Below are 20,803 nucleotides of genomic sequence, written 5' to 3' on the forward strand. Positions count from 1 at the left end.
GATCTACATACCTAGTAGATCAACAACGGAAGCGTTTGGTTGATGTAGTCGTACGTCTTCACGGCCCGACCGATCAAGCACCGAAACTACGGCACCTCCGAGTTTTAGCACACGTTCAGCTCGATGACGATCCCCGGACTCCGATCCAGCAAAGTGTCGGGGAAGAGTTCCGTCAGCACGTCGGCGTGGTGACGATCTTGATGTACTGCTGCAGCAGGGCTTCGCCTAAACTCCGCTACAATATTATCGAGGACTATGGTGGCTGGGGGCGCCGCACACGGCTAAGGAAAAGATCACGTGGATCAACTTGTGTCCATGGGGTGCCCCTTGCCTCAGTATATAAAGGATGGAGAAGGAGGAGGCCGGCCAAGGATAGGTGCGGCCAGGATGTGGAGTCCTACTACGACTCCAAGTCCTAGTAGGAGTCCACCAAGAGGGGAGGAAGGGAGAAGGAAGTGGAGGAGAAGGAGAGGTGGCCGGCCCCCTTTTCCCTAGTCCAATTCGGACTAGAGGGGAGGGGGGCGCAGCAGCCCCTTGGCCCTTTCTCCTCTTCCCACTAAAGCCCATCAAGGCCCATTGCTTCTCCCGTAACTACCCGGTACTCCGAAAAATACCCGAATCACTCGGAACCTTTCCGATGTCCGAATATAGTCGTCCAATATATCAATCTTTAAGTCTCGACCATTTCGAGACTCCTCGTCATGTCCCCGATCTCATCCGGGACTCTGAACTCCTTCGGTACATCAAAACTCATAAACTCATAATATAACTGTCATCGAAACCTTAAGCGTGCGGACCCTACGGGTTCGAGAACAATGTAGACATGACCGAGACACGTCTCCGGTCAATAACCAATAGCGGGACCTGGATGCCCATATTGGCTCCTACATATTCTACGAAGATCTTTATCGGTCAGACCGCATAACAACATAAGTTGTTCCCTTTGTCATCGGTATGTTACTTGCCCGAGATTCGATCGTCGGTATCTTAATACCTAGTTCAATCTCGTTACCGGCAAGTCTCTTTACTCGTTGCGTAATACATCATCTCACAACTAACTCATTAGTTGCAATGCTTGCAAGGCTTATGTGATGTGCATTACCGAGAGGGCCCAGAGATACCTCTCCGACAATCGGAGTGACAAATCCTAATCTCGAAATACGCCAACCCAACATGTACCTTTGGAGACACCTGTAGAGCTCCTTTATAATCACCCAGTTACGTTGTGACGTTTGGTAGCACACAAAGTGTTCCTCCGGCAAACGGGAGTTGCATAATCTCATAGTCATAGGAATATGTATAAGCCATGAAGAAAGCAATAGCAACATACTAAACGATCGGGTGCTAAGCTAATGGAATGGGTCATGTCAATCACATCATTCTCCTAATGATGTGATCCCGTTAATCAAATAACAACTCTTTTGTTTATGGTTAGGAAACATAACCATCTTCGATTAACGAGCTAGTCAAGTAGAGGCATACTAGTGACACTTTGTTTGTCTATGTATTCACACAAGTATTATGTTTCCGGTTAATACAATTCTAGCATGAATAATAAACATTTATCATGATATAAGGAAATAAATAATAACTTTATTATTGCCTCTAGGGCATATTTCCTTCACGCGGTCCGATGAGTGTTGAGGCTCGCGGAGGGTATGGTTATTTTCTGACCTTCACAGATGATTTGAGCAGATATGGGTATATCTACTTGATGAAACATAAGTCTGAAACATTTGAAAAGTTCAAAGAATTTCAGAGTGAAGTGGAAAATCATCGTAACAAGAAAATAAAGTTTCTACGATCTGATCGTGGAGGTGAATATTTGAGTTATGAGTTTGATCTTCATTTGAAACAATGTGGAATAGTTTCGCAACCCACGCCACCTGGAACACCACATCGTAATGGTGTGTCCGAACATTGTAATCGTACTTTATTAGACATGGTGCGATCTATGATGTCTCTTACTGATTTACCGCTATCGTTTTGGGGTTATGCTTTAGAGACGGTTGCATTCACGTTAAATAGGGCACCATCTAAATCCGTTGAGACGACACCATACGAACCGTGGTTTGGCAAGAAACCCAAGTTGTCGTTTCTTAAAGTTTGGGGCTGCGATGCTTATGTGAAAAAGCTTCAACCTGATAAGTTCGAACCCAAATCAGAGAAATGTGTCTTCATAGGATACCCAAAGGAGACTGTTGGGTACAGCTTCTATCACAGATCCGAAGGCAAGATATTCGTTGCTAAGAATGGATCATTTCTAGAGAAGGAGTTTCTCTCAAAAGAAGTGAGTGGGAGGAAAGTAGAACTTGATGAGGTAATTGTACCTTCTCCAGAATTGGAAAGTAGTTCATCACAGAAAATAGTTCAAGTGATTCCTACACCAATTAGTGAGGAAGCTAATGATGATGATCATGAAACTTCTGATCAAGTTACTACCGAACCTCATAGGTCAACCAGAGTAAGATCCGCACCAGAGTGGTATGGTAATCCTGTTCTGGAGGTCATGTTACTTGACCATGACAAACCTACGAACTATGAGGAAGCGATGATGAGCCCATATTCCGCGAAATGGCTTGAGGCCATGAAATCTAAGATGGGATCCATGTATGAGAACAAAGTGTGGACTTTGGTTGACTTGCCCGATGATCGGCAAGCCATAGAGAATAAATGGATCTTCAAGAAGAAGACTGACGCTGACGTTAATGTTACTGTCTACAAAGCTCGACTTGTTGCGAAAGGTTTTTGACAAGTTCAAGGAGTTGACTATGATGAGACCTTCTCACCCATAGCGATGCTTAAGCATGTCCGAATCATGTTAGCAATTGCCGCATTTTATGATTATTATGAAATTTGGCAAATGGATGTCAAAACTGCATTCCTTAATGGATATCTTAAAGAAGAGTTGTATATGATGCAACCAGAAGGTTTTGTCGATCCTAAAGGTGCTAACAAAGTGTGCAAGCTCCAGCGATCCATTTATGGACTGGTGCAAGCCTCTCAGAGTTGGAATATATGCTTTGATAGTGTGATCAAAGCATATGGTTTTATACAGACTTTTGGAGAAGCCTGTATTTACAAGAAAGTGAGTGGGAGCTCTGTAGCATTTCTGATATTATATGTGGATGACATATTGTTGATCAAAAATGATACCGAATTTCTGAATAGCATAAAAGGATACTTGAATACAAATTTTTCAATGAAAGACCTCGGTGAAGCTTCTTATATATTGGGCATCAAGATCTATAGAGATAGATCAAGATGCTTAATTGGACTTTCACAAAGCACATACCTTGATAAAGTTTTGAAGAAGTTCAAAATGGACTAGTCAAAGAAAGGGTTCTTGCCTGTGTTACAAGGTGTGAAGTTGAGTCAGACTCAATGCCCGACCACTGTAGAAGATAGAGAGAAAATGAAAGTCATTGCCTATGCCTCAGCCATAGGTTCTACCATGTATGCAATGTTGTGTACCAGAGTTGATGTGTGCCTTGTTATTAGTTTAGCAGGGAGGTACCAAAGTAATCTAGGAGTGGATCACTGGACAACGGTCAAAAACATCCTGAAATACCTGAAAAGGACTAAGGATATGTTTCTCGTTTATGGAGGTGACAAAGAGCTCGTCGTAAACGGTTACGTCGATGCAAGCTTTGACACTGATCTGGATGAATCTAAGTCACAAACCGGATACGTATTTATATTGAATGGTGGAGCTGTCAGTTGGTGCAGTTCCAAGCAGAGCGTCGTGGCGGGATCTACGTGTGAAGCGAAGTACATAGCTGCTTCGGAAGCAGCAAATGAAGGAGTCTGGATGAAGGGGTTCATATCCGATCTAGGTGTCATACCTAGTGCATCGGGTCCAATGAAAATCTTTTGTGACAATACTGGAGCAATTGCCTTGGCAAAGGAATCCAGATTTCACAAGAGAACCAAACACATCAAGAGACGCTTCAATTCCATCCGCGATCAAGTCAAGGAGGCAGACATAGAGATTTGCAAGATACATACGGATCTGAATGTTGCAGACCCATTGACTAAGCCTCTCTCACGAGCAAAACATGATCAGCACCAAGACTCCATCGGTGTTTGAATCATTACTGTATAATCTAGATTATTGACTCTAGTGCAAGTGGGAGACTGAAGGGAAAATGCCCTAGAGGCAATAATAAAGTTGTTATTTATATTTCCTTATATCATCATAAATGTTTATTATTCATGCTAGAATTGTATTAACCGGAAACTTAGTACATGTGTGGTTACATAGACAAACAGAGTGTCCCTAGTATGCCTCTACTAGACTAGCTCGTTAATCAAAGATGGTTAAGTTTCATAACCATATACATGTGTTGTCATTTGATGAACGGGATCACATCATTAGAGAATGATGTGATGGACAAGACCCATCCGTTAGCTTAGCATTAATGATCATTTAGTTTTATTGCTATTGCTTTGATCATGACTTATACATGTTCCTCTGACTATGAGATTATGCAACTCCCGAATACCGGGGGAACACCTTGTCTGCTATCAAACGTCATAACGTAACTGGGTGATTATAAAGATGCTCTACAGGTGTCTCCGATGGTGTTTGTTGAGTTGGCATAAATCGAGATTAGGATTTGTCACTCCGTGTTTCGGAGAGGTATCTCTGGGCCCTCTCGGTAATGCTCATCACTATAAGCCTTGCAAGCAATGTGACTAATGAGTTAGTTGCCAGATGATGCATTATAGAATGAGTAAAGAGACTTGCCGGTAACGAGATTGAACTAGGTATATGATATCGACGATCGAATCTCGGGCAAGTAACATACCGATGACAAAGGGAACAACGTATGTTGACCGATAAAGATCTTCGTAGAATATGTAGGAACTAATATGAGCATCCAGGTTCCGCTATTTGTTATTGACCGGAGATGTGTCTCAGTCATGTCTACATAGTTCTCGAACCCGTAGGGTCCGCACGCTTAACGTTCGATGACGATTTGTATTATGAGTTATGTGATTTGATGACCGAAGTTTGTTCGGAGTCCCGGATGAGATCGCGGACATGACGGGGAGTCTCGAAATGGTTGAGAGGTGAAGATTCATATATTGGAAGGTTATATTCGGACACCGGAATGGTTTCGGGAAGTATCAGATAAGTTTCGGAGTACTGGGGGTTACCGGAACCCCCCGGAAAGTTAATGGGCCACACATGGGCCTTAGTGGAGGAGAGAGGGCCGGCCAGGGAGGTGCCCCCCTTGCCAATCCAAATTGGACAAGGGGTGGGGGCGGTGCCCCCCCTTTCCCTTTCCTACTCCTCCTCTTTCCCTCTTTGCTATTCCAAAAAAGGAAAAAGGAGAGGGGAATCCTATTTGAACTAGGGAGTCCTAGTAGGACTCCCCACACCTGGCGTGCCCCCCTTGGGCCGGCTACCTCTCCTCCCCCTTTATATACGTGGGAGGGGGGCACCCAAAGACACACCAAGTCTTCTCTTAGCCGTGTGTGGTGCCCCCTCCACAGCTACACACCTCGGTCATATCGTCGTATTGCTTAGGTGAAGCCCTGCGCCGGTAACTTCATCATCACCGTCGCCACACTGTCGTGCTGACGAAACTCTCTCTCATCCTCAACTGGATCAAGAGATCGAGGGACATCATCAAGCTGAACGTGTGCTGAACGCGGAGGTGCCGTACGTTCGGTGCTTGGATCGGTTGGACCGCAAAGATGTTCGACTACATCAATCGCGTTACTAAACGCTTCCGCTTACGGTCTACGAGGGTATGTGGACACACTCTCCCCGCTCGTTGCTATGCATCTCCTAGATAGATCTTGCGCGATCGTAGGTAAATTTTTTGAAATACTGTGTTCCCCAACAACCGGAAGAGTCTTGGAGTGCACCGGGCAGTCAACGAGGCACCGGAAGGGGTTCCGGACACCCTCGAGAGGTCTATGGGCCTAATGGGCCAAGGGGAGAGACACACCAGCCCACAAGGGGGCTGGCGCGCCCCTTTCCCTGGCCACCGACCGTAGGAGATGGGGGAGGGCTAGCCTCTCCTGCCTTCCCCTCCACATGGGAGAAAGGAAAGGGGGGGAGGGGTGCCACACTCCCCTGCCTTTCGCCGCTCGGCTAGAAAGGCAAGGGGGCGCGCAGCAAGGGGCAGGATCCCAAGTGGGATTCGGTCCCACTTTGGGGCACCTCCTTGGCTGTTGCTCCCTCCCCCACCTATGTGTGTGTGTGTGTGTGTGTGTGTGTGTGTGGGAGAGCGCCATACAAAGCGACGACAATCTCTTAATCGCGTGTGGCGCCCTCCTCCACAGTTTTGTCCCTCGGTCATATTTTCGTAGTGTTTAGGCGAAGCCCTGCGAAGATAGCTTCACCGTCACCGTCACCACGCCGTCGTGCTGCCGGAACTCATCCACTACTTCGCCGTCTTGCTGGATCAAGAAGGCGAGGACGTCATCGAGCTGAACGTGTGCTGAACGCGGAGGTGCCGTACGTTCGATACTCGATCAGTTGGATCGTGAAGAAGTTCGACTATATCAACCGCGTTACTAAACGCTTCCGCTTACGGTCTACGAGGTTACGTAGGCACACTCTCCCCTCTCGTTGCTATGCATCTCCTTGATAGATCTTGCGTGCGCATAGAACATTTTTGTTTTCCATGCAACGTTTCCCAACAGTTCAAGTGCACCTCCATGAAGGCCTTGTTAGTCCTAATCCCACTAGAGACGAGCTCGCACATTTTGTTCAGCATGAACGTGGACATGAACGTCTGCCACTTCATGTTGTTCCTCCTACCATCCTTCTTGGCCTTCAGTGCAGCGGCAGCTGAATTCGCAGTTGGCTCTAAGAGCACAACTGGCACAAAGCAAGAAGCACCGGGTGAAACCTCGAACACCTCTGAATCAGCAGGCATGTTCTGATCGAGGAGGGGTTGCGAGTCCTCGACATAGGAGGCAGCAAACTGGCTCTCCGACAGGACAAGGGCCTGACTAATATTTTGCGTCTGCATGGTCATGTCCTACCATCGTATCACGCATACACAGTAAGCATAACACACACAGTACCACAACATAGCAACCAGGCGATTTATTAAAGTAGGAGCATACATGCCAACTAGATATGAATCCATCACCAATAGCTATGACAACATCAGAACTAGCCATGAATTCATTGTGTTCATCACAAATAGCTACTCTAGCATGCTACAAATCTTACACAACTAGCTATGAATCCATAGTGTTCATCATTATCATACTACTCAATCTACACAGATCGAGCACAAATAGATACCACCACATCAAAATCTAGCATCTGCTCAAAGATCAATGCACGAAACAACCCTACCACATGCTTGCACATTTAACCCTACGACCACATCCTCTCAGATCTAGCTTGAACGAACACAGAGAAAGAGGTCATTGAACTCACAGAGGCCATGGCTGCAGCTCGGGCGGGGGGGGGGGGGGGGGGGGGGCACATGGGAAGGGTCAGAGAAGTTAAGGACAGGAGTCGCAGCCGCTCAACCGCCGGCCGGTGAAGGAGCTCCGCTTACCTGGTCGTCGGCGCTGGTGCGCGCCGGCGGGAAAGATCGAAAGGGGGCAGAAGGGTGCGGGGCTTTCGACGGTGAGAGGATGGGGCTAAATAGGGCGACCGAATTGACGAGAGGCGAGCCGAAATCCTTCCGCCGATTTTTTGGAGACGTGCGCGAGCTCGTGCCATCTCCCTGCTCGCACGAGCTGCGCACCGCATTCCCCCCCCCCCCCCCCCCCCCCCCCCGCACGAGTCTGGCTCTGAAGAAACTGCCAATCTGGGCGTAGGTCACAGGCCTGGCTGGGAGTGCTTTAAAATTTGTGCCGTGCATGCTGAACAGTGTATACAAGTCAACCAAACAGACTGATTTAATTCCACGGGGACCTGATTGGCCCAAATGCGGGCAACCAAACGCGTCCTTAGCTTCCCATTTGGGTGGGTCCGTTGGAGCTGCACTTACCGCTAGAGAACCCGTTGACTAGTTTTCCCGTGCTCGGATCTCCGATTATCGCCGCATCCTTGCCTCCATGGTTGGTCTTCCCCCTCCTACGGTGTCCTTTATTCTTCCTCCGCTGTGTTTGTTGATTTCAAGATGATGGATCGAATAATTCATCTTCTCTATGCTTTGATTTCTTTGTGCAGGCGGAGATGGGTTCTTCGCTGGCAGTCACGGGCGCCGCCATGGATGCCCCGGTGAGTTCTTCGCTGGCCGAGATGGGCGCCATGAATGCTCCAGTGAGTTCTTCCCTTGGGGTCATGGGCTCTCTTCTCAGGAAGATAGATTCGCTGCTGCCTCTGGATTACCGGCTGCGAGGGCCACTCAAGGACAGAGTCGCGCTCCTCAAAGTAGATCTGGAAGAAATCAGCGTCGCCCTTGTGGAGCAGTCAATGGTAGATTCCCCCAATGAAATGGCAAAATACTGGATGAATGAGGTGCGTGAACTTTGCTATGACATCGAGGATTTCATCGACGACATGATGTTGACGCACGCCGATGCCAAGATGAGGTCGGTGCAGAGCTTCAAGGTTGGCCGTGTCAAGATCTCTTGGCTTCCCAAGACGGTGAGGCAGTGCACGAGGGCCACCAAGATCGCAGAACTCAGGGACCTGGTGCGGGAGGCGATTGAACGACATGGAAGGTATCTTGATGGTTGCACCTCGAGTTCTAGATCTCTGTTCACTGTGTACGGCCATATTCCATTGATGTATACAGAGGCTGCAAACTACCTTGTTGGTGTCGACGACGCCAAGACAAAACTTATCAAGTGGATCACCAACGAGGAGCAGCATCCGTTGTCAGAGGCTGCAAACTACCTTGTTGGTGTCAACGATGCGAAGACAAAGCTTATCAAGTTGCTCACCGATGAGAAGGAGCAGAAGCTGAAAATTGTGGCCATAACTGGACATGCAGGGGTTGGCAAGACCACGCTTGCAAAACAGCTGTACCATGAAGTTGGGCAGCAATTCGAGTGCCGCGCTTTCGTGCGGGCATCCCGGAAACCTGACATGACAAGACTGCTTGAGGGTATCCTCTCTCAAGTTGAGCAGCATCGGTGCCCCTCTAATTCCTACACAGTGCAAAACCTCATTGACAATCTCACCAAACATCTCCAGAATAAGAGGTACTGCATTTTACTTTATTGCTTCTATGATTCACTTGTAATTACTGTAGTGCTTCTACAGTTATTGTTTCTATAGACACGATATAATTATAACTATGGATAGTCTCTTTTGCAGATATGTTATTGTAATTGATGATTTGTGGGAAACAATATCTTGGGATATTGTTGCCAGTGCTTTCCCGGAAGGTAATAACTGCAGTAGAATAATAACAACCACAGAAATTGCGGGCGTAGCTCTGGAATGCTGTGATTATCAATCTGATAATATTCTGAAGATGAAACCTCTTGGCGGGGAAGACTCTGGGAATCTGTTACTCAACCTGGTTTTTGGTCCTGAACGTCTGTGCCCTGAACAATTAAAGGGGGCTTTGGACATAATCATAGCAAAATGTGCTGGCTTGCCACTAGCAACCATTTGTGTATCTGGTCTTTTAACAACCCAACCGGACAACCCGGAGCTATGGCAGCATGTGCAGGAATTTTTATGTTCCAATTTGAGTACAAATTCTACTTTGGAAGAGACACTGCAGGAAATACTAAAGCTTAGTTACATTAGTCTTCCTCACTATTTGAAGACATGTTTGATGTACCTGAGTGTGTATCCAGAGGGCTGCACAATGTGGAAGTTTGATTTGGCTAAGCAGTGGATAGCTGAAGGTTTCATCTGTGCGATAGAAGGAACAGACACAGGGGAAGTTGCAGATAGCTATTTTGAAGAGCTTGTCAACAGGGGAATGATCCAACCTGTGGATATCAACTACAATGGTGAGGTGTTGTCCTGCACACTGCACCACGCTGTACTTGATCTTATTACACTTGAGTCCACCGAAGAGAGATTTATCACTTCATTAGATTACTCACAGACCATCAGAGGACATTATAGCAAGGCTCGTCGGCTATCGCTTCACTTCAGCAATCCCAGATATGCAAAGAAACCAACTGGTATAACACTGTCAAAAGTTCGATCAATTGGCTTTTTTGGAATCATCAAGTGTGTGCCTACAATTGTGGGATTTAAGCATCTCCGAGTTCTAATCCTGGAGTTTTGGGGTGATCAACGGGGGATTATGAGTTTTGATCTCACAAGAATTAGCAGATTTTTTCAGCTGAGATATTTGAAGATTTCGTGTGATGCCAGTGTAGAGGTAGAACTACCAAGCCAGATGCGAATGCTGCGGTACTTGGAAACACTGATAATTGATGCAGCAGTGTCTGCAGTTCCATCAGATATTATTCATCTCCCAGGCTTGTTGCATCTCTCTCTTGGAGATAAGACGGATCTACCTGATGAGGTTGGTCGCATCAGATCTTTGCGTGCCCTACATTGTTTTGACCTTAGCAGTAACTCTGAAGACAGTGTACTGAGCCTTGGTGATCTGTTGAACCTGCAAGATCTTAACCTCACATACCGTACAGAAGAGTCAGATGATCATCTGAAGAGAAACCTGGCAGCTCTAGCCTCTTCTCTTGGGAAACTTGTGAATCTCAAATCTGTCACTCTGGCTCCTAGTGCTTCAGGAACGGCAATCTACCATGATGTATGGAGCAGCATGTCCTCTCTTCCTTTCTTCCTTCAGAGACTTGAGTTGTTGCCCCCCATTTGCATCTTCTCCAGGCTTCCGCAGTGCCTTGGGCAACTCCGCAAACTCTGTATTCTGACAGTTGTTGTTAACGAGCTGCTGATGGAAGATATGGATATACTGACAGGATTGTCCGCCCTCACTGTTTTTTCACTCCATGTCCGGCAACCAACGTTAGAAAGTATCATCTTCAAAAAAAGGGCATTCCTAGGGCTCAAGTGTTTCAAATACACATGTGGTGTACTGTTCCTCACCTTTCAGGAAGAAGCATTTCCCAATCTTCAGAGGCTCGAGCTAAGTTTCAATGCTCACAGAGGAGAACAGTATTATGATTATCTTTCGGGCATTGGTTACCTGTTAAATCTCAAGGAAATTGCTGGAACGATTGGGGCAGCCACAGATGCCGAGGAATCTGACAGGAGGGTTGCAGAGTCTGCTTTCACAGACGCCATTCGCAAGCATCCAAGGTTTCCTAGTTACGACCATGTAAAAAGAGTAGACTGGGTTCATGAAGAATACCAGCTTAGAACCCAAGCGAAAGACTCATCAAGAGAAAAATATGAAACACTGGGAAAACAGCATGGAAGAAAAGAGGGAGACTCGTTACATGAACAGACTAGAATTTTACTGAAAGAAACCGGAGAAGAAACAAAGCAATGCACCAATAGCTGGTACGTAAACTACTCTTTCCACCTAGTCGGCTATTCACTCATTTGCAAGAACTATTGTACCATTTTATTTCAGAATAAACAAGGATGGGCTTCTTCATAGCCATTTTGGCACACATTAAAATGTATCACAATTAATTTGGCCGACGTAGCGGCGCACATGACATTATTTTTACTTTCCTTTTCTCTTGTACTGTTTTAACTGAAACTTAATTCCTGCTGTCAGGAGTTGTTACTTTCCCGCCACTGAATCAATTATCTTCGATCAAATGAAGTCAGGTATTCCTATACATTTCCCGTTCCGCTCTGAAAGCTATTTTCTCCTAGAAAAGCATATTCATTTGTAAAAGAAGTTTAATAATCATAGCAATTAGCAAATATATATAAAAAGACTGGACTATGTGGTGGCCTGCCCCATGGTGTCTTACACTGCGGTGCCCAACTAGCAGATGCATGGAGCGAATTGAATGAAAGAGGTTCATGTGGTACGTAAGCATGGCATCATCAGGATTCTCGCGATTCTTAAAACTAACTTTTATCTCTTGAACCGATAATCTGATTGACGATCCATTTTTACATTTGGCTTCATACGTTGCGATGAGATTTCTGAAACCAGATCCCATGTTGACGACTACCTTTTGTCAGTAATTGCCAGATTAATATCACTTACTTGCTACATTAGTCACTTAGGTTATTTGATTATTATAACCTTGGTTACCAGAATGTCATTCTACACCTATGTAAAAGTTGCGTTATAGTACTTTTATGATATGGTATCATCTTTATGTACTTGTTTCTAGCACTTGGGAAATCACTTTTTAGCTCTACATTTCATCGGAATGCTTAAGCATGTAAATAATTATCTGGTAACCATACACTATTTATTGTGACAATTGTTTGTTGCTAATATGTCAACCATGTACCTGTCAAGAAAAAAAGTCAACCACGTACTTAATCCGGCAACTGATGGCGACGAAGGTTCATGCATGCATACAATTGCTCTCCCTAAAGGGGGGAGTTCCTGTTGGGAGGCACAAAACTACAAGACAAAAACTACAGGTTAAAAAAACCTACAAGACAGTGTGGGGTACAGACCCCACTTAGAATTTTCCTTAAAAATAAGAACCAAAATTATTGAAGACTGGACATTTAAGCCATATACTAGATATGGGGAATTTCGAGGTGAGTTAGTTTTCAAATCCGGTTCTGATATTTTGGTTACTGAAGTTTTCAATGTAGTCAAATGATCAAATTTTCACTTGGGTTGGATTCAGATCCAACCAAGGTTTGAGGAATTTTATTAAAAACATGAATATTATTTGAATTCACAAAAAGGCAAATATATTGAACCTACTCAAATGACTGAAATTTTGTCAATAGCACATTGAAATGAGAATCACATTGGTAAATGCAATAAATAAATCAACATTGCCCTCGATTGCTTGAATCTTGTTTTGATGGCAATCACACCATCATAAAAGAAGTTATAGAAGTGAAGCTGCCAATAGTGGTAGTCGCCCTTATAAATCTTCATGTTTAGAGACTTTGGGTATCTCGATGTGGACAAGGGCCAAACATACAAGGCATAAAGTAAAAGTACTCACGAGGACAAAATGTATAGGGTGTTTCTCCACTCTTTACTAATTTGATTCTCATCATGGAGTTGTCTGTACAATGGGCATAGCCCTACCCCTACATTCATATTAGATTTGCATGGTGTTTGAATAAGAGTCGCTTTTTAGCGGAAAAGAGTTAAGATTTGTCCCTTAAGATGTGCAGATCTAGACTCCCCAAGGGAGAGGGGAGGGGCACTGCTCCTATGTTGTCATATTCCTTGTGATAATTTTTGCTTCTCTCATGGAATAATTGTAACTCATGGATCCTCCCCATAGGTGGCTCACACGTGGACCGTCTACGTGGGCTTCCTTCCCTTGGCTTGTTGGCAAACCATATGACCCCGATCCACCGATGAGATATCCCGTTTCACCAGCTAATGAACTTTCCAGATCCATAGATTCACCTTGATCTCTTAATGTCCCCACGTCCGGCGCCATCTGTTGAGGGATTTACCTTGATCTTAATAGCCCACTAGGAGTACGTGCAATTTGTAGTCGAGGGGACGTCATGTGAGGAATCCAATGGGTCTTGGACACATAACATAAGGTGCACGATATACCCAATTTCAGGCCTCCAAGATGGATACAACCACTACTTCTTGACTTGCTTCTTCCTTATATATGTGGAGAAATAGAGGATTACAATATTGATGCCTCCTTTGGTTCATAGGGTAGGGAAATCATAGGAATAGAAAAGTCATAGGAAATGGGATGACATGCATCTCAAATCCTATGAGTAGGAATAGGAAAGATGTCCTTTGATTCACTTCATAGGATTTTTTCCATTGAGTCTAGGCTAATGTTTATTTTCCTATGAATTGTGAAGGATAGGAAGAATTCCTCCATAGGAATAGGATTCCATTCCTACAAACCAAAGGGCTCTAAAGGAATTTTTCCTACAAAAATCCTATCCTATGAAATTCCTACAAAAATCCTCCAAACCAAAGGAGGCCTGAAGGGTACTCACCAAGTCAAGGAAACTCGGCGAGTTCTAATGATGATGGAGGTGATTTCGACAGGAAGTGCTGGAAATTGTCTACGCGCTGTAGGTTAAGCTAGGCGGAAGGAGCGGACCCCCCTCTACAGTGCCGCTAGTGCCCCTTATATAGCTTACTCGTTGAGTTCTAATGATGATCGAGTTGATTTCGATGGGAAGCGCCGAAAATCGTCTACATGGTGTAGGCTAAACTAACCGGAAAGAGCGGATCCCCCTCTATGGTGCCCCTATGCCTCTTATATAGCTTCGGTTACCTATGCCTCTTATATAGCTTTGGTTATGGAAAGCTCCATGTCGGTGCATGAGTGCGTACAAGGATAGGAGTCAGACCTGGTGCTTGTCTATGACATGTATCATTCATTCCTATGTTTCTTGGAGTGTTTTCCTTGCTGGTGTAATGTGATGGAAAGTCTCCTCCATAGGCGATGGCACTTCTCCTTAGGTCGGTGTGCGTCCTTGGACCTTGGAACGGGGTGGGGGGCATCGGAGTGGCGATGAGGGCCAGGCCGTAGATAATTTGACTTATCATCGGCAGAAAGACACGGCAAAACAAGCCGAGCATGCTAACAAGCACCATGAGTGCACTACTAGACACCTCCAGCAAGCCACCGAGGAGAAGCGCATGAGGGGCCGAACCACCGCAAAACGCCACCAAGGCCGCCGATGACAAGCAAACACGTGCCACCTGAACCATCGGAGTTCATCGTACCATCCCTACCAAACGGCCATCGTAGAGGACCCTCTGCCCTCTTGCTCCGGATCGAGGAGCGTAGACCCTGCCGGCAAGCAGATAGGACAAAGAGAAGACGCCACCATGTGTAAAAGATAGGTGCAAACGAGGACACTAGACGCCAGAACAGGGGTGGTGCCAATTGGAGGTCCAAACCATCTCAAACGTGCCACCGTGACCGAAAGAGACCCACACTCATGAGTGACACCCCCAAGAGGGTCACAACGCAAAGCGCTGCTGCCGCCATGTCCAGCGGAGTGTCCATGGGTTTTTACCCTGTGCCCCCCCCCCCCCCCGTGTGGGGGTGGGGGGTAGACTAGGTGGCTCCCTTTAGAGGGACGCGACACTCGCAGACATCGCCGCCGCCGCTGAGGCACTAAGCTGACGCATGGCCCCTCCCGCACACCTCGTCGAGGTACTCAGCCAGCGGACCCACCACGACGAACCGATGACTCCATAACAGGATCAAGGCTTGGCCGTCGCCGAGGATGACAGTTTTGCTGCCCTGCCGCTGCTCCCCAAACTGCCAAGGAGAGCACCCAATACCATCGCCGCGACGCTCGCCGGAGAGATGATCGCTCAGTCCACCATCCCACACCACACGAGCGTTCAAACTCCCCTATGCCACCATGAAGCGGTCGGGGTCACCGCCTTGCATCCGGGGAGCCTAACCATGACCGACAACGTTGGGAGCGGCACCACTACGCTCGCATTTGGACACCTTCCATCATTGAGTAGGCGACTCCTTGCCGGGGCGGATTTGCCAAGCCTAGCCTTCAGATCACCAAGGGGGAGGAGGGCGAGCACCTTAGCCTCATCCCGTAGAAGCAACCTCATTGCGGCGTTCTCCAAGCCAAAGCTCTCTTCTAGGACGGATCCGCGTGGAGCTTCCCCATGGTGGCGCCGCCAGCTCGTTAGGGCACCGCACCAAACACCCCCTTACGCTCAAATGAGAGGAACCACTTCTGGTGATCCGGGGAGAGGGAGAGGAAGAAGGGAAAGATATGAGATGGGAGAGGGGGGGGGGCATCGTCGCCTACTGCTGCCCGGGGCTTTGCCGACCGGCGGCGTCGACGGGAGGGGTGGAGGGTGGAGATCAAGTGGTGGTGGCGGGGTTCACCTCCCGTGCCACCTAGGAGGACGAGATGGGGCCGAGCCAAGTTTTAGTCAAGGTTTTCTTCCACTGCTATGAAATAGCTAAATGTCATGTACAAGTACACATGACAGGTGAGTAGTATCTTGTTAATGTGTTGGGTGAAACCTGGAGCTACGGGATATCCTCAAACTTCATTTTTCTCATTAGGTTTCTGAACAAAGACTTGTTGGTCTTGCTCGGAAGATGGAGAGTGCAGGCGTGCAGCTCCCTCCAACGCGAGGGGCAGAACGGGCATTTCCCCCTCCATGGCCCCCCTTTCCTCCCTCCCTTCCTTTGTAACCATCGCGAGTCTGTCCAGTTGTTTCCCTTTCCCCACCTCGCCTCATTTGTCGGCTAAAATACCCATCGCCACCACCTGCCGTCTCTCCTCCGGACTGAATCCCCCAAAACCCTACCGCGAAATTTGCCCGGATCGCCGGGAGCACGGAGCCCTCGGAGGCCTGCTCGCAGCTTGGCTGACTTGCGGTAGTGACCGGCTGATGCGGGGCTCCGCAGATGGCCAAGGGCCGGTGCTACTGGATCGTGCCGCCTCCGGATTTTTTGGTTTTTTTGGTTGGTTAGGTTTGATCTGCCCGGTACCTGGCGCTGGTCAATGCCTCTTGGTCTTTGTTTCGATTTGTTTCCGCCCAACACCTTGCGTGCAGGGATCTGGGTTTAGTGGGCGTCGAAGATGGCGTTCGGCTGTCGTGGAATTTGGAGGTCATGGATTTGTTTCGCGCGAAGTGATTCGCCACCATAATTCTGTGTTTCCACGGCGGAGATTTTGGTCGTTTGGGGGGCTGCGGAAAAGGTGGAGATCTCAGTTTGGTGGCTGGGCGCGTGAGTGTCCTGGGAGTGGAACCACCCGGTGGACGGAGCTGAAGTAACCGGCAACTTGCTTTGGGTTTCAGTGTTTTGCAGATGAATCTCGGCCACCCTGTGGTTCTTTGAGCCGCTCTTCCTTTATCTGTGTGAACATACCCCATACATGATCCTTCTGTGTTTGGGTGTGGACCAAAATCAGTTTCTGAATTTTAAAAGTTGGAGTGCTAGTCACTTAGGTGTTTGGAACCACTAATAGTTACGAGGTTTTCTGGGGGGAAATCGGGGCTCTAGAGATGTCCCCACATGAACCTGAAATATGAAATTGAATTTTGCAAGTGAATTTTGATGACGACACATGCTTTATTCTGTGTAGATTGGGAAGCAACACTGATGACATTTTCTTTTGAATGTTTTTAAATTCCACTTTTATATGACTAATTCTCAACTTTGTTGAATTGTCTAACTCTATATTTCATTGACTTCTAAACAGACATGGAGCGGATACTGAAGGAGGCTCAAACCCGATGGTTACGCTCTACTGAGATTTGCGAAATACTTAAGAATTACAGGAATTTCCATATAGCTCCAGAGCCACCAAATATGCCTGCAAGTATGACCCCTATTTGCTGTTCAAAACTCTTGTTATTTGATTATTTGTTTTTAGTTTTCAAAATTAACCTATGTTTTGGGCGAATATATACCAAAGCAATATTGTGTAACTTGGGAACTGGCATTGATTTGATAGCTTGCACAACACTGAGAATATAAGTTCCATTGAAACTGTGAGAACAGAAAATAAGGTTTTATGATGTTTTTTCCGTTTTAATCTAGTCAAATATTGATGTCAGGTGTAAACTTAGCACAACCTGGTAGCCCTGCATACTTTTTAATGCCATATAGCAATACAAAATTATGATGCAATCCTTACTGTAACTAGTTTGAACCACATGGTTAAGCCTCTGGATCCACCATGATCTTTCTCCTGGTATCAGGATTGAACGTTTGCTATGTGATCAGGCACCTTCTTATGCCAAGGGCTGAAGGGCCATGTCTTGTGCCCTTGTGCAACGGTATTCTTTATGATTTTGGTTATACCTTATTAGTGCCTTTAGATTGATGCCATTTTGCCTTTGGACCAGCCATGCCATTGATTTGAACATTCTATTTTACTAATATCTCCATGCTTGTAATGACAGGTACTATTTGGAGCCTGTTATTATGAAAGTAAACATGCACATGAGCTGACAAAGTATCTCCAAGTCATGTTAAGGTCCAATTGTATCTCACTAATATTTGTATCTCTGATTGTAGGTGGTTCACTTTTCTTGTTTGATCGGAAGGTATTGAGATTGTTTAGGAAGGATGGTCATAATTGGAGGAAGAAAAAGAATGGAAAGACTGTCATAGAAGCCCATGAAAGATTAAAAGTAAGTAAAGTTGAATGTTACTAGTACTTATTTCTGTGACATCTTGTAGTATTTTTCTAAGGGTTCCTAGTCATACTGCATCACTTGTCTACAGAGGCAAATTAACTGATATTTCCTTATAAATCTAGTCTGGAGGCATCGATGTGCTTCATTGCTACTATGCTCATGGGGAAGAGAATATAAACTTCCAGAGGAGGAGCTATTGGATGCTGGAGGAGTAAGTGAAATACTTTTGGTGATCCATTCTACTTTTGTAATATTGCAAAGTTCGCAGTTGCTGAGTAACTCATGTCATGTGTATCGTTTATGTCTGTATGGGGCCTACATGAATGCACGTGAACTTAGAAATACCACACTACGTTTGTATTTAAGCTATCCTACCTTTGCTTTTGCAGGGACTATATGCACATTGCCCTTGTACATTATCTCGAAGTCAAGGTTACACCTAATCCTTCTATGGTTGCAACGTTGTTAGCTACTTGTTTACCTTATCCTTATGTCTGGACAACACTTTAGGTGCTACATGTAAATTATATTGCTTCGATGGCATGATTGGTCTTCATATACTGTTCCTTTTGTGATACTAAATTAAGTAATCACACTTGTAGTTTTAGTTTAAGATCATAGTTGCTATACCGCCTATAAGGAGCACTGATTTGATTGTTACTAGCCCTGGTGGTTGATGAGTTTGATTCTTATGATAAACCAGGAATTAGGCAATTGTACATAAGAAACTGTTTCAGTGCTGTGATATGTTAAGTGATTGATCCTTGATTAGGTAGCCTTGTCAGAAATTGTTAATAATGCTGTTGATAACAGGATAAAAATGTAAAATAAGTGCAGAACTTCAAGTGAAATTAACTAAAAGGGTTAAGAAATTGGACTCCATGTTTGTTAGAATATTGTGCGTTTATGCTTGCATATGTCCCAGTATCACATTGTGTGAAAACTATCTCATGATAAACTGGCTAATCTGAACATGTTAAACTGATTTGTCGCCTATTTTGGAAACTCTCTGTTTACGCTGGTTTTAGAAGTAAATTTGTCTTGTTTCTTTGCTTACAATTTTTACTTTGCCTGCTTACTTTTACTATCCTGGATTTAAAGTCTGAGTTTTAGTCGTTGTTGCCTCATTCGCTGTGAACAAAAGCTTTTCCTGCAATAAGCCGCTTAAAGTTTCATTTTCTTTGTATGTGGATATGAACATCAGGCTGGCAAATCAAGTTCTCGTACTAGGGGGCATGATAACATGCTACAAGGGGCATACAAATTCTAGCAGGGAAAAATAATAGGAAATTGGAATTTTAGGGGGGGAAATGCTACCCCATAATGCTGCAATGACATTGTCAGAGTTAAAAGAGCATAGCCAATCTTAACATGTTTGTTTTTCCAGCCTTTTGGTTACCTAGTGTTGTTAAAGTATGAATCTATGGTACTCCCTCCGATCCTGCGACACTTGTTATGGATCGGAGGGAGTATTATATAGCCACTTTGCACAGATTAATATTTGCAACTTTTATAGTTATTTTTTCAGGATGGCGTGTATTTATTTTCTTTGATTAGTCGTAGTAATAGTGTTTCCTATTACACTGTTTAAAAGATGATTTCTTTGCTGGTTCTTGCCATCCCAGCAGACTTATTTTGTATGTTATTTTGCACACTGATTAATTGCATCTGCTTGACTTCCATGCTACTGATATTATACTATTATTGTCTTCATCCTAAAATATAGAGGAAAAAATTGAGAAGTTGAAGAAGCTGTTGGAGGTCTACGAGTCAAGGTTACCCCGCAGCAAGTATTTGCCCGGGGATTTCATCAGCCTCGCCGACCTTAGCCATTTCTCCTTCATGCGCTACTTCATGACGACGGAGTATGCAGACCAGCTCGACACTTACCCACACGTCAAGGCATGGTGGGCCGCGCTGCTGGCAAGGCCTTCGGTCAAGAAGGTGATGGTTGGCATGCCTCCCGATTTTGGGTTTGGGGCCTTCTTGTGTAAAGAGTATATTATCGCAATGATTATTTGTTTAGACAAAAATACGGGCATAATTTCAAATAACTTATACAATAAATTCGTCATATACATCGGCAAAGTGCTTATAGTAATCACATCCAATCCTAAAAAAACATATCCAGTAACTAAATTGTCCACATAATGTCAGTTGTATGACTGGTAATACATTATCAATTTCGTCCAATGTTGTTATCATGAATATAGCTACTCACTCTGTTCCAATGAATACGATGTGCATGTATTTCAAATTTAACTTTAATAATCAATTGAACCAAAAGCAGATTATTTGTGATAAAAGTTATACGTTGATTTTGTATTAAAAACAGTTCTCAATGGTATTTTTTTAAAAGACACCCAAAGACATCTTAGATCTGATAAATATTAAGGAAAAGAATAGACAGTCCAATGGACAGGTAATTGGACGCAAAATAACCAGTGCTCTTTCTCCAATTGTATGCCGTCTGCTGGAGATTGAAAATCGCGCCGAACCAACAGTAAACGAAAGGGAAACCTACAAATACCCTCACCATGCCAGATTTTAGAGACCGCAATAGTCACTTGCCCCTTGAGACGAGATTTAGAAATCGCTGGAGCAACGTTGGTTCGAGCATCACCTCATGCAGTACATGCTTGCAATCCATCACCATCAGTTTAGAGGTTTGGAGAAACCGG

At 45.3% G+C, this 20,803-nt stretch overlaps 1 protein-coding gene across 3 annotated transcripts; it reads left to right on the forward strand.

The window, feature by feature from the left end:
• Nucleotides 1-7,862: 7,862 nt before the first annotated feature.
• Nucleotides 7,863-20,200, forward strand: LOC125553086 (disease resistance protein RGA5). Of its 3 annotated transcripts, XM_048716844.2 has the most exons (9): nucleotides 7,888-8,046; nucleotides 8,159-9,138; nucleotides 9,254-11,389; nucleotides 11,613-11,665; nucleotides 17,180-17,299; nucleotides 18,001-18,116; nucleotides 18,245-18,333; nucleotides 18,512-18,554; nucleotides 19,849-20,037. In XM_048716844.2, exons 1-9 carry the CDS (start codon nucleotides 8,044-8,046, stop codon nucleotides 19,867-19,869), a joined length of 3,561 nt encoding a protein of 1,186 aa, XP_048572801.2. In that variant the 5' UTR covers nucleotides 7,888-8,043; the 3' UTR covers nucleotides 19,870-20,037. The 3 variants fall into 3 exon arrangements, 2 of the variants coding, with proteins under 2 accessions (XP_048572801.2, XP_048572799.2); XM_048716842.2 differs by having other exon boundaries at nucleotides 7,890-8,046; nucleotides 18,512-20,200; XR_007303908.2 differs by lacking the exons at nucleotides 18,001-18,116; nucleotides 18,245-18,333; nucleotides 18,512-18,554; nucleotides 19,849-20,037 and adding an exon at nucleotides 12,318-12,568 and having other exon boundaries at nucleotides 7,863-8,046.
• The last annotated feature ends 603 nt before the right edge of the window (nucleotides 20,201-20,803 follow it).

Source organism: Triticum urartu, chromosome 4A (genome assembly GCF_056163025.1).
Source record: "Triticum urartu cultivar PI428250 chromosome 4A, HENAU_Tu73, whole genome shotgun sequence".
Lineage (NCBI taxonomy): Eukaryota > Viridiplantae > Streptophyta > Magnoliopsida > Poales > Poaceae > Triticum > Triticum urartu.